We start from the raw sequence: 11717 nt of genomic DNA, 5'->3' as shown, positions 1-11717 counted from the left end.
TTTAACCGCAAAGCACAACTCGTAAACGTAGGATTACACGCTGGTCAGATGCTAAGACTTCTAGAAACATTTAACAAAGAGCCGCTTATGCAGAACTTGGCTCCGTTGTCTTTCTCTGCAGTCTGAAAACAGACGCACAAAGAATTTTATTGTAAAGGTACAGCATGATGCATAATTTACATGTCATTAAAAGCGCCTAGTTATGAATTCCTTGCGCATACATTTATCGTCCTCTTTACTTGCTAGTGGTGTGAAGTACTGATCTGGTTCTTCAAGTTAACTATAAGCTAGAAGATGAGCTCATTAGACTGTATTCATTTTTCAGATATAGTTAATTGTAAATGTAGTCATTGGTCAGAAAACCTGCTAATGTGTTATTAACACATTTGTTTAGAATTACCATTGTATATATGTAATCATTTTTGAGGTTGAAATATTGAAACATATAAACACAACATCCAAAGTTTTGTTGGCATTTTTTAATTAAAAAAAAATATATAATTTATGTATAGATATTTTATATAAATTATACAAATTCACTGTTTTAATGACAGTAGTCTGCTGGTGCATTCCTGGCTGGTTCTGTTTGCAGCTATATATCAGTCATATTTTGGTCATTCAGGGTTTACGGAGGTTAATTTTTATGTTACATCATTCCCATTCAGTTTTCAATGATAGTGAAGGCTAGAGTGAAAACCTGTATGAACAGTGTGGTATATCTCAGCACCATCACAGACTAGTTACAATGACACAGCACATGCATGCTATTTGCTTCAGGCACAAACATTCTCTCACAATCTCTCTCATACAGGACGATTAATCTTATAGCAAAAAAGGCTCTCTGTCTATCACAGTGTGATTGTATGCATGCAGTTGCAATGGATTCCTCCGCTGCAGGTTCTGCATAATGTGTTTGTTGTCCTACCCCCCATGATCTGTAGTCCAAACTAAAATGCCAACCTTCTTCTCCCAGCCTGTAGCTACTAGTCAAACAGCACAGATGTGACGTTTGACCCTCAGCCCTCAAGCTAAGGGCACTGATTGGCTCGACTCAGTGGAGCGCTTGTCTTATTGCACACCTAGCGCGCTAAGACATGTAGTTCCACAATAAATGCAAATGTATTGTGGTTTTTTGTTTCTTTAAGCTCCTAGTTATCTCATTTTGACTAATATCTTTTGTCATCTATTTCTGTTGACTTTCTTGTAGACTAAAAGCTGTAACTGTTATGTAATTTTATTCACTGGGGTATATTATCTGGAATCCATCAAGGAGAAATTGAGAGCAACTCAAAATTTAGCTTAAATATTTTTTATTGCGTTGCTGGTGTGTCTTCAGTTTAGCAGGTTTTTGTCAATTTTCCAAATCACCGCCCCTGGCTGCTGATTGGCTATTATCCTTGATTGACACTTGTCAGCATGTACCCCAGCAGAATCCATCCTTGCTTCCATCTACATATCCCAGGGTGGGTTAGGGTGTGCCCTTTGTTGCTGATCCCAACCTGGATGGGATGCCAGTAAACCACCGGGCACACACTTTCACACTATATGCAAATTATAGGCATCTTTTAATAGCATAGCTTCAGATTTCAGGTGAAAATCAGAGTATCAAGAAGAAACGCAGTAGGAGAACATGCAAACTCCACACACACAGAGCCACCCTTCCAATATTTACTGAAAGGGATATTTACATATTTCCATCATAGGTTATTGGCTAGTTAGTCTGTGGGTTGGTCTAGCATCCATAAGACAGCAGAGAGAAGAGTTTTCTAAGGTGTCAGTATAGAGAAAACAGGTTTCTGGCAAAATATCTTTATTGTCTTTCCCCCAAACCCTGATGATAACAACACTCATACACGTAAATGTGACAATGTCTGCAGGAATGAGAAACTGGCCAAAATACCACATATTACACAAGAAACAGGGCTGCAAATGCGGCCTGAGATTTCTGAACTGCAACACAACCACCCGTTAGAACAAGCAATATAATCAATGCTTAAAGAATGTGTTTCTGTCTTTTTTTTGTGGGGGGGGGGGGGAGACAAGATTTGTTGCATATCTTTAAGACCAACACAGCAATAAGATGGGAAGATCAGTGGAACCAGACATCATACAGCCCTCTGTCTCCATGGTCTGTTCACAAACCATGGAGGCAGCCACCTATAGCAGCACCCAGGGAGCTGGGGGTTAAGGGTCTTGCTCAAGGAGCCACAGACATGCTGAGGCTGGGTTTGAACCGACGACCAACTGATTACAGGCACATGGGCTTAGCCCAATGAGTCACATGCTCCTGTTCCTCAAGATAAAACATCTTAAAGAAATTTAAGCTTGACTTGCATCAAATTTCTCACCTGTAGGCAAATTAGAAGGAATTGTGCTACGGTAAACATGCATGACACTTTGGCTCAAAGTACATGGACACCAGCTTGTCCAACATCTCATTTTGAAACCATGGGTAGTGATATGAAGTTGGTCACCCCATTGATGCAACGATATCTACTCTTCTGGGAAGGCTTTCCAGTAGATGTTGGAAGGTGGGATTTGCTGCCTTTCAGATTGGGGTATTGATGTTCGCCGGTCAGGTCCCTTTCTGTGAGTTTGTCTTTCTACCACTTCACAACTGAACTCGCTCCCAGATGTTTCCATTTCACAATTGCTTCACTTGCAGCTGACCAGGGTATCTCCAGCATGTCAGAAAAGCGCCAAACTGACTTGTTGGACGGCATCCTATAAGGGTGCCAAGTGCAAAGTCACTAATCTGCTCTGCACAACCACCTATTCCGCTGCCAGTGTTTGTTGTGTCACCAGTGGGTATGGCTTAATTAGACAATTACTGTCATTAATAGGGTTGTCCACATATTATTTGGCCATAGTTACTACTCTGTGGGTGTCTATGTCAGGCCCAATAGGGACCCCCTGTACTGCTAAGAGTTGGATGAGGGACCCTTCAGTACGCAGAGGAAAATGCAATAGGTCATAACAAAAGGCCAGACCATCCCTTCTTTTGTCTAATACAACAGTCTGGATACTGGCCAGTTTGGGAGGAGTTTGGCCATCTTTGACCTGGCCAATAATTCCCTTCTGGGAAGGATTCAATTTTATTATCAGTTTGGAGGGGAAAGTAAGAGGAGGAAGTAGCCAGAAGTACCAAACAACCGCAATAGGAGTAAAGCTAAGTCAGCTAGTTTTATGGACGATGTACACAAAAGGGACATTCCTAAAGACAGAAGTTACCGGAACAAAGATAACGTTTTAGTTTGTTCTGAATTCACTGATCTCCAGGATTCAGATTCAAAACAAGCTCACACACAGAGACACGTTTTATATACAGGAATACTATTCAATTATCGTTATGGCATTTACAAATAAAAATAAAATTCCTCAAAGTTACCTTTAGTGTAGGTCATTGGAGAAAAAGCCAGTAAGTCAACATGATGGGAATGAGAGAGCTGAAGAGGGCAGAGTAGCTGCCACGGTACGACACGGCACTGTGCCGGCCTCTATAGCGCTGTACGCTAACAGCAGTGGGGACAGGTTTGGGAAGGAACTGGCAGAATGGCCAAACAGAGTCCTGCCGGGTATATTTACGTACAGAAAATCTGCATGAACGCTGCTAACTCAGCAACGTTTCCAGTGCAGAGAGAGGGTTTTGTGCTATCTGGTGCAGAGGTGGATAGTCCAGGTCCAGAAAGTAAAAATCCAGACCATGATATTGCTTTAACCAACCAGTTGAGTACTCTGTGACTGTTCTCTATACTGAACTGGTTGGTTGAAAACAAAATCATGGCCTGGATTTTTACTTTCTGGACCTGGACTATCCACCTCTGATCTGGAGCCCAAGGTGTCATGACCTTTCCTGCTCCAGTGCCCGAGACCATTTCAGCCTAATGTAGCATTAGCTGTTTCTGGGCGTGGTCTTGGCCAGCTCAGTGTAGTGTTACTCTCATCTACACTTGGCATGGCTATTCTCCAGGCTGATCCTGAGATGGGTGGGGCTAAGGTCACTCTTAGCTTCTGACAGGTATCACCATGGTTACCCTTAGCCTTTGGTCTTAGGTTACGTTCACACTGCTACGTTTTTGTCTAAAGTTTTCCAACGTAATCCACACAGGCGTTTTCAAAATGTTTATAAAAGTATTTCCGTCCACACTGAAATGAGCAAAAACGTATATGTTGTAGCTATTAGCCTATATTGGGCATGCATGCTTCAACAACCAGTAAATTTGTTTCTTTTGTTTGTTGCAAGTTAGAATACTGTTTACATCTGTGTAGGGTGACCAGCAGCTGACCAGTCAGACAAAGAGTGTAACAAGCGGGACCAAATCATTGATGGGCCATTTGATGAGACCAATTAGGGTGCTCCTAAGGTCTGTGTTTTCAAGTCTTTGTTTTCATCCACACTGCAACGCTAAAATGGAATTTTCAGAAGTATATGGCTCTGTGAGTGTTGTCAAAAGTCTCTGTTTTTAGGGTCTGAAAACTCCAGGGTAGTCTGGACAAAAGGCAAAAACGGAGACTAATGTCCCCATATAATGTAAACAAAATCGTAGAAGTGTGAACGTAGACTTAGTCTCAGATAAGCATGACTGTGTCCAGCTCAGCGCAGACTCTGCTGGCCACAGTGTCTGATGAAGACCCCACAGTGATGACATGAACCTCAAGCTGACCCCATATGCACCATGAGCTTCCTCTGAATCTCTTATAATAGCAAAAGTCAGAAGAACCTCAAACCTCCAATGCAGACAGAGTGACGGAGAATGTGTGAGCTTTGTGATTTTTTTTGCCATTCCTGCACTACATGAAATCTATTGTTATCTCCTCCCTATACTCTCAGAAAAAAAGGGCAAGAGTTTGTACCTTTGCTTGTCACTGGGGCTGTACCCTCAAGGGTCTGCCAGTTGTACCCTTAGCTGTAGGTAACTGTACCTTTTATGGTATAAAAATGGATGATGAGAAACACTTCAGTACCACTGACGGTACAGTAATGCTTTTTGTACCTTTGGGATGTTCCTCAGAGGCCATTTCTGTACCTTAAACAGAACAATTACAAGGGTACAGTCCCAGTGACAAGCAAAGGTACAAAATTGGACCATTTTTTCTGAGAGCGTATGTTCTTCCTATATTTATACATAAAAATTCAGGTTGATTATTATGTCACATAGATTGACTGAGGATGATGCATTTCGGAGACTAAGGGCCATTCTACTAGTTTAAAGTAACACTGGGCAGGACCTTCCTTGCTTCAAGGAAGCAGGAGCAGCTCTGCTTCACAGCTCATGTTAGCACAAGCTAAGTACCAATTACAGAACCAAAAACACCTTCATGCGAGGAGCTGGACAAACAAAATCCGAGAAACGACAGACAGAAAAACAATGTTATCTCCTTGGTGATGAATATCTCTAGTCACCACACCCTGAAGGGCTATCAACGGGAAGGAAGCCTAGCAGGCATGAGGGGGGTGGGGACGTAGGGGAGGGGCCACAACAGGTTGGACACATGCAGTTCTGCTGAGGAGGTGCTCCAATCAAATTGAAGAGCGATGACCATGTGATCATTCATTGGCTAGGTATTCCTCGGCGTCGCCACCAAACTGGATCACGCCCCAGCAGAGCGACACTGGGTAGAGTGGAGGGACGTGGACTAGGCGGTTCTGGCGGTCCCCTTAAAGATGGCGGCTAGGGTCAATCCAAGGCCACCGTGGCCTTTGCAATAGGCACTCTGCGGAAGAAGAAACTGGAGCCTCGGAACAGCTGCCCCTAGTGGAGAGAAATGCTTGTGCAGAAATTCTCAGAGGAACAATACACAGGCACAAGCACGGATGGACACAAACCCACCTGTGCGCTCAGGTGTTTCCAGCAGTGGATCCAGGACCTGAAGATGGGCAGGTTAGGGGGTAGGCCAGCTGCCAGGCTGCAGAGAAGCAGACGGTTACAGTGTCACCTGAGAGCCAAGCTCACCCCCTGTGTGTCTGCATGGCTGCTCATCCTCCCCACAACCACTAGAGGGTGACATTTTACCCTGAGTGAGTGACAACCACAGGCCGTCAACTGTGTTCTGCATCTACCCAGTGACAATTATGAATAAATGCACCCAGCTGAAGTACTCCAATAAATTTTTTATTTGGCTAAATAAAATAACTGGGTGTTCGCCAAAGATATTCTCCTGAAGCATATTTCTCAAAGTCAGCCCCTCCGAGGCAATGGAATATCAAACTGCCCCGGTAAGCAGTTTGGTTTAAGGGCCCCCTGCTGGCCACCAGAGGTAATAGGTGGCTGTTAACTCACCCGCAGTTGTTGATAGCCATCAGGTCAGCCACCAGCATGAAGGGGTAGGTCAGTACGCTGACGGCGATCTTCAAAACAATACCAAAATTCCAAAAAGAGAAATTATTAGCGGATATGAGAATGAGTTGTGTGTTAATTCCACAATCTTCCAGAATACCTAAACCAGAATGGATCTAATCAAGAGAAAGTGTGCCTGATCTCGTACAGAAAACAAGCAAGAAAACACAGCCAGTCTCACCCAGAACAAGCTGCCCACATACAGGAAACAGTTATGAAATCACAGCTAAACTCACCCAGTCAATTACACCTACATTCATCGCATTGCAAACTCTCCAAATACGGGAAATAGCTATGAAATCAGAGCTAAACTCACCCCCATTACAAACTTGGTGTAGCTGCGGACCGCAGGCGCTTGGCTGAACTGCAGCAGGGAGCAGGAGAAGGACAAGAGAGCATTGGAAAGGGATCAAATCAGCATTTCACAGTACAGTCCATCCATGCAGCCTGGAGCTACAACCTTAGAGGTGTGAGACCAGAACATTACCCAGCAAGCCAACAGGATTCTCACGTAACAAACATACTATTGAGGAACCAAAAGCGCTCAGGGGACCAACAAAAACATGCAAACATTACACTTGCGACAGCCACCAGAGAGCATCAGAGAAGCTCAAGGGAAGCTAAAGAAGCAGGGTGAGTGAGAGACTGAAGCTGCTGACTGAAGCTCCAACAGAGAGGGTCCTGGGTCTTACATTGTCATCCACAGCGTAGGTGTTGATGAAGTGCGCCAGCAGGTTACAGCACCACAGGAAAATGACCTCACCCAGGATGTGAGGCACCAGACCTCTGGACAGAGAGCACAAGGTTCAGGTCAGCCAGGGACGAGGCCCATTTACCAGTTTAATACCTCATCCTTTAACACCAGTGCTTTGCAACCCAATCCTCAGGGTCCCCAGACAGACGACATTTTTGCTCCTTGCACACCTCCTTGCACACCTGAATGAAACAACCAAGGACACCGAATACATGGTATTTACTGAGAGGAAGCAAAAACGTGGGCTGTCTGGGGACCCTGAAGACTGGGCTAAGGAACTTTGCTTGAGACTCTGGCTCCATTAGACATGCCAGGACCAGACCCATAAAGGACCTGAGGGTGAAACGTGCCGAGACATGACCAAGGCTTCAGAGGAGGAGTCTGCAGGCCAGAACTGTTCCTCATGCTGTTTAGGTAACTGTTTCCACTGTTGCAAACACAGGTTTGTGTACACAAAAGAGACGGTCCCACCCTCACTTCGACTCACGTACACAAAAAAGCCAGACACGCCCTCCTCCTGGAAGATCTTGACAATGCAGCTGAACAGGCCTCTGGGAAAGCGAGAGGATAGTCAGGAGAGGACGAATTTTTTTGTCAGAGCAATAATGGGAGACGGCTGTGCTGGTGAATACAGCCTTACCTGTACTTGACCTCCCTGCCCACAAACTGGGCCATGCAACGGACAGAGATGACTGGTAGAAGAATGGAGAGACAGAGTTAGTGTGGAGGCTCTGCAAGACTGTGGCTGCAGAACTGAAAGTTTTGCAAAGCTTCCTAGACAATAGGCTTCCAGCGGAAAGTCCCCGCAGGGGACTCAAACACACAGCCCGCAGGGGACTCAAACACACAGACCGCAGGGGACTCAAACACACAGACCGCAGGGGACTCAAACACACAGACCGCAGGGGACTCAAACACACAGACCGCAGGGGACTCAAACACACAGACCGCAGGGGACTCAAACACACAGACCGCAGGGGACTCAAACACACAGACCGCAGGGGACTCAAACACACAGCCCGCAGGGGACTCAAACCTACACCCCGAAGATCATTGACCCCTGACCACCTGAATCATACCATGGAAGGGATGTGTGGCAATCCGGGACAGGCACTGGACCAGCATCTCATGAGAGGTCTGAGGGAGAGAGAGAGAGACAGAGAGAGAGAGAGAGAGAGTCATAGACTTGCCAGTACCCAAACGAGCAAGTCGCTGCTACCTTTCTCAACAACCTCTCACCTCTCTCACAACCTTCCTGAGTGATGTCTTCAGGTCATCTCGGTTGGACACGTGCTCCACATCTTCCCTGGGGACCACCTGGGGTGACAAAAGACACAGACTGGTGGAGCTGTTGCCTTGGTGGCATATATCTTGATTTTCATCACCTTAATATAATGATTTCTGCCTGTTCTTCCGATTAAGTTGTTGCCTGAAAGTATTCTTACAAAGTATTTACTGCTAGACAATGGGCATCATTAGAATGTGGCTATTACATTAAACAGCAGGTCAGGTTGGGGAAAGACAGGAATTTGGTGACGGTCCCTAGTGTCAACTGGCCAACTCACCTGCTTGACCTTGGTACGGACCACAGTGGAGACGGCACTGGACACGAGTCGGGGGGGCAGGCCACGGAAAAGCCCCCGCCTGCCATCCACCTTCACTATATGGCGCACTGCAGGGCAGATACACCACATTAGAGAGCTACACTAAATTATCAAGGAAATTTGCATAATTTCACTGACATCCTACATTAGCAATGACGGACAGGTCCATGTATATTATTTTATCCCTGTGCTGCAATTCATGACTCAAGGTAACCTTCAGTGAATCATTTTCATTGTCCTCCCCCCTTAAATATTCCAGTGAAATTCCTGCCAAGGGTCAAAACCAGTTCCTCACATTAAAGCCTTACTTGCCCTGAAAGCATGTTAAAAATTAAGTACGGTGGATTTAATTATAAAGAAACCAAGTTACACTTAAATTTGATCTTAGAAGTACTGTCCAGGAGCATCAGTGAAAAGGAAATTCAATTATTATCTGCAACATAAAATTAAAAACAAGGAGCAATCAAAAGTTTAAAAATGCAGTGTGAACACCAAGAACAACTATTATTAATAGCTTACCTTCAGGCATGCTATTATTCTTAATGCATAATATCCCGTATTTAAATTAATGGCAATTAAAGGACAATCAGCTACTTGAGTTTGAAGGGTAACAATGGAGAAATGGACGTGCGACCCAGATGACCAGGACGGCCAACAACAGCACAGATGGAAGTTAGTGGTGGGAGACAGAATCGGGGTGGAGCAGAGCAACTAACCATAAGAGAAGAAGCCAGGTAGGTAGAGGACTTTTCTCCCAAACATGGTGGTCCCCGGCGTGGGAGCCAGGGGCTCATGTCCAACCTGGGGCCAGACGGAGAAACACAGAGGTGTTCGAGAAACTTTCTGTAGCAGCCTGTTCTCAGGCAAAAGCAAGTGCCCTAATTATCAGATCAGGACCTGTAACATTTATTCAACACTGCTGGAGAAGTAGCTTAGGAAAGTCTACCAGGATGCATCTGGTGTGCTTGTTTCAGAAGCTGTGTCCCTGGCCCACATTAGATTGGCTGAGTGACTCCTGCTGGGTCTTACTGGCTACGTAAATGCACCAATCAAGACAGTGCTGCATTAGAATGAACCACTCGATCCATGGGGCCTTGCTGCCAGATATTCAGCCTCCTGGGAGGGACCATTACAACTGGCATGACTTATAGACTGCAAGTAAGTCAAACAGTCATGGACTGGTGCCAGAAACCCCCCCCCCCCCCCTTTCTACATGGGGGTAGGCTGGAACAAAAAGTCCTGAACTACTTACCTATAGTTAACAATCACACAGTGTGACAACAGCCCCCAAGGAAGTGAAACACAAATTCTGACGGCTGCCATTCTGTCACTAACTGAGAATAACATCAATCCAAACTAAATGGAAACTGCTTCATAACAGCATCATGATATCTGCTCTACGTCAAATGATATCTGCTCTAGGTCCCCTGCCATGACCTATTAATTACTACTACGTTTCTGCCTTATTGACCTATCAGCTGCAGCGGAATCCTTTCTCACTGACCTATCAGCTGCAGCAGAATCCATTCTCACTGACCTATAAGCTCAAGTGAAGTCCTTTCAGTTCCAGCATCCCACTTCCCTTACTAATCATGTCTGCAGCATGGAACAGGTAAACTATTGTCTAATTGTGCTATAATTGTCATCAACAAACACCACATCAATCTCTACCAAATTACTTATTGTTTTAAAATAGTGTTTACATAATGCAAAACAATTATAAAGGCTTGAGGCAAGCATTTTGTCATTATCAAGAAACACATCCATTATTAAATAAGTAACTTTAACAATAACCTTTAAAACTGCATTCATCTAAATTAGCAACGATTTAAATTATTAAACACTGTCTTCAGTTATTCCAAGTTTAACAGTGTAGTACATTGTTGTTGTATAACATAAATATATTCATGCATTTTTCTTTTTAAAAAAATCGGCAAAATTTCTTTTAAAAAATTGGAGTCTATTACAAACAGAAAAAAAAACTTTCAGAGTTCTGGGAGAAAGAATATTCCAAATAATAATTCTAAAACTTTAATGCATTTTTTTTTATTAATGTTAACGTCAACATTTCTATTTGTAATTTCTGTTAATTCTGCTCATTGGGCCAGTGGTAAAATGTATTGTTACATTTAGGTTGTATTAACTAGATTGTGCCTGGGGATTTTTGGCAGAGTGCTGATATACAAGGCTCAGACCAATTTTCCTTGTGTTGTGATGGAAGCCGCACTGTGAGTGATCGTTTTATTGCCCATTTGTTGTATTTCTCGCAAATGAAATAGGGAAATGTGCATGTGAATAAACAGTGGATGGTGGAATGATTCCCGCAGCCCATCAAAAAGCAATTAAACAACATAAGTATATGTTATCGTTCTGAACATGCACATGGAGCAAACGTATTAGTTAATCCACGATCACATAAAAATGCATGAAAGCCACGCAGGCTGGTGAGACGATCTTATCTACTGCAACATATCCAGCGTTTCAGCAGAGCTCCGCGTTTTCAGCGCTGTATGAGCCCCGGACGCGACGCGGCAGTCGCGCTAGACGCAGCCGGCTGCGCCGCAGGAATCACTTTGCATGCACTCCTAATTGCAGCTTAACACTCATGTCAGTGTGCGTGGCTTTTCTCTTGGCCACACCCAGGTTCAAGCACAATTCGCAGGTTTTACAGTCACGTTACCTGAATTAGCAGTTTTACATAAAGTAGGGGATGTGTGATTGCAGTCACCCCGGCTCCGAGCAGCACGATGGCCGTGTCCACATCCACCGAGGTGGCGGTCGCGGCCGGAACGCCATTCCGGTCGAAAAGGGGGGCTCGCTGTCTTCCCCCTTCATCAGTCATGTCTTCAACTGTCACGCCGGTAGCGAACAGGAGCGTAATCCACCTCCGCCGGGGCTTCGCAGTGAGAGACTCCGAGACTCGAGTGTGTAACCACCCCGAGTCACGTGACTGCACCGGGAAGTCAACCAAAACAACTGATGACGTCAGAGCAGAGGTCGGCCCTGAAACCTCGCCGCGTA

At 44.7% G+C, this 11717-nt stretch overlaps 1 protein-coding gene across 2 annotated transcripts; it reads right to left on the bottom strand.

Moving 5' to 3' along the window:
- Positions 1-1793: 1793 nt before the first annotated feature.
- Positions 1794-11669, bottom strand: LOC111858923 (mitochondrial carrier homolog 1). 2 transcript variants are annotated; one of them, XM_072715094.1, is made up of 12 exons: positions 11377-11669; positions 9413-9497; positions 8658-8764; positions 8332-8409; positions 8172-8229; positions 7733-7784; positions 7584-7643; positions 7031-7124; positions 6655-6702; positions 6282-6349; positions 5832-5907; positions 1794-5753 (listed from the first exon to the last, which is right to left on the bottom strand). In XM_072715094.1, the coding sequence occupies exons 1-12, from the start codon at positions 11536-11538 to the stop codon at positions 5679-5681; spliced, it is 963 nt and encodes a 320-aa protein (XP_072571195.1). In that variant the 5' UTR covers positions 11539-11669; the 3' UTR covers positions 1794-5678. The 2 variants fall into 2 exon arrangements, with proteins under 2 accessions (XP_072571195.1, XP_023696896.1); XM_023841128.2 differs by lacking the exon at positions 6655-6702 and having other exon boundaries at positions 11377-11653.
- Positions 11670-11717: the final 48 nt, after the last annotated feature.

Source organism: Paramormyrops kingsleyae, chromosome 8, assembly GCF_048594095.1.
Source record: "Paramormyrops kingsleyae isolate MSU_618 chromosome 8, PKINGS_0.4, whole genome shotgun sequence".
NCBI lineage: Eukaryota > Metazoa > Chordata > Actinopteri > Osteoglossiformes > Mormyridae > Paramormyrops > Paramormyrops kingsleyae.
Note: the sequence above shows the minus strand (reverse complement) of the source record. Positions and strands in the feature narration are given on the sequence as shown.

Excerpts from the sequence above, each read along its gene's own strand:
- LOC111858923 (XM_072715094.1), bottom strand. The coding sequence starts at position 11,538 with ATGACTGATGAAGGGGGAAGACAGCGAGCCCCCCTTTTCGACCGGAAT. Across the intron at positions 8,230-8,331 it reads TCAGGAAGGTTGTGAGAGAG|ACCTCTCATGAGATGCTGGT; the intron begins GTGAGAGGTTGT and ends TCTCTCCCTCAG. Across the intron at positions 7,785-8,171 it reads TGCCACACATCCCTTCCATG|TCATCTCTGTCCGTTGCATG; the intron begins GTATGATTCAGG and ends TTCTTCTACCAG.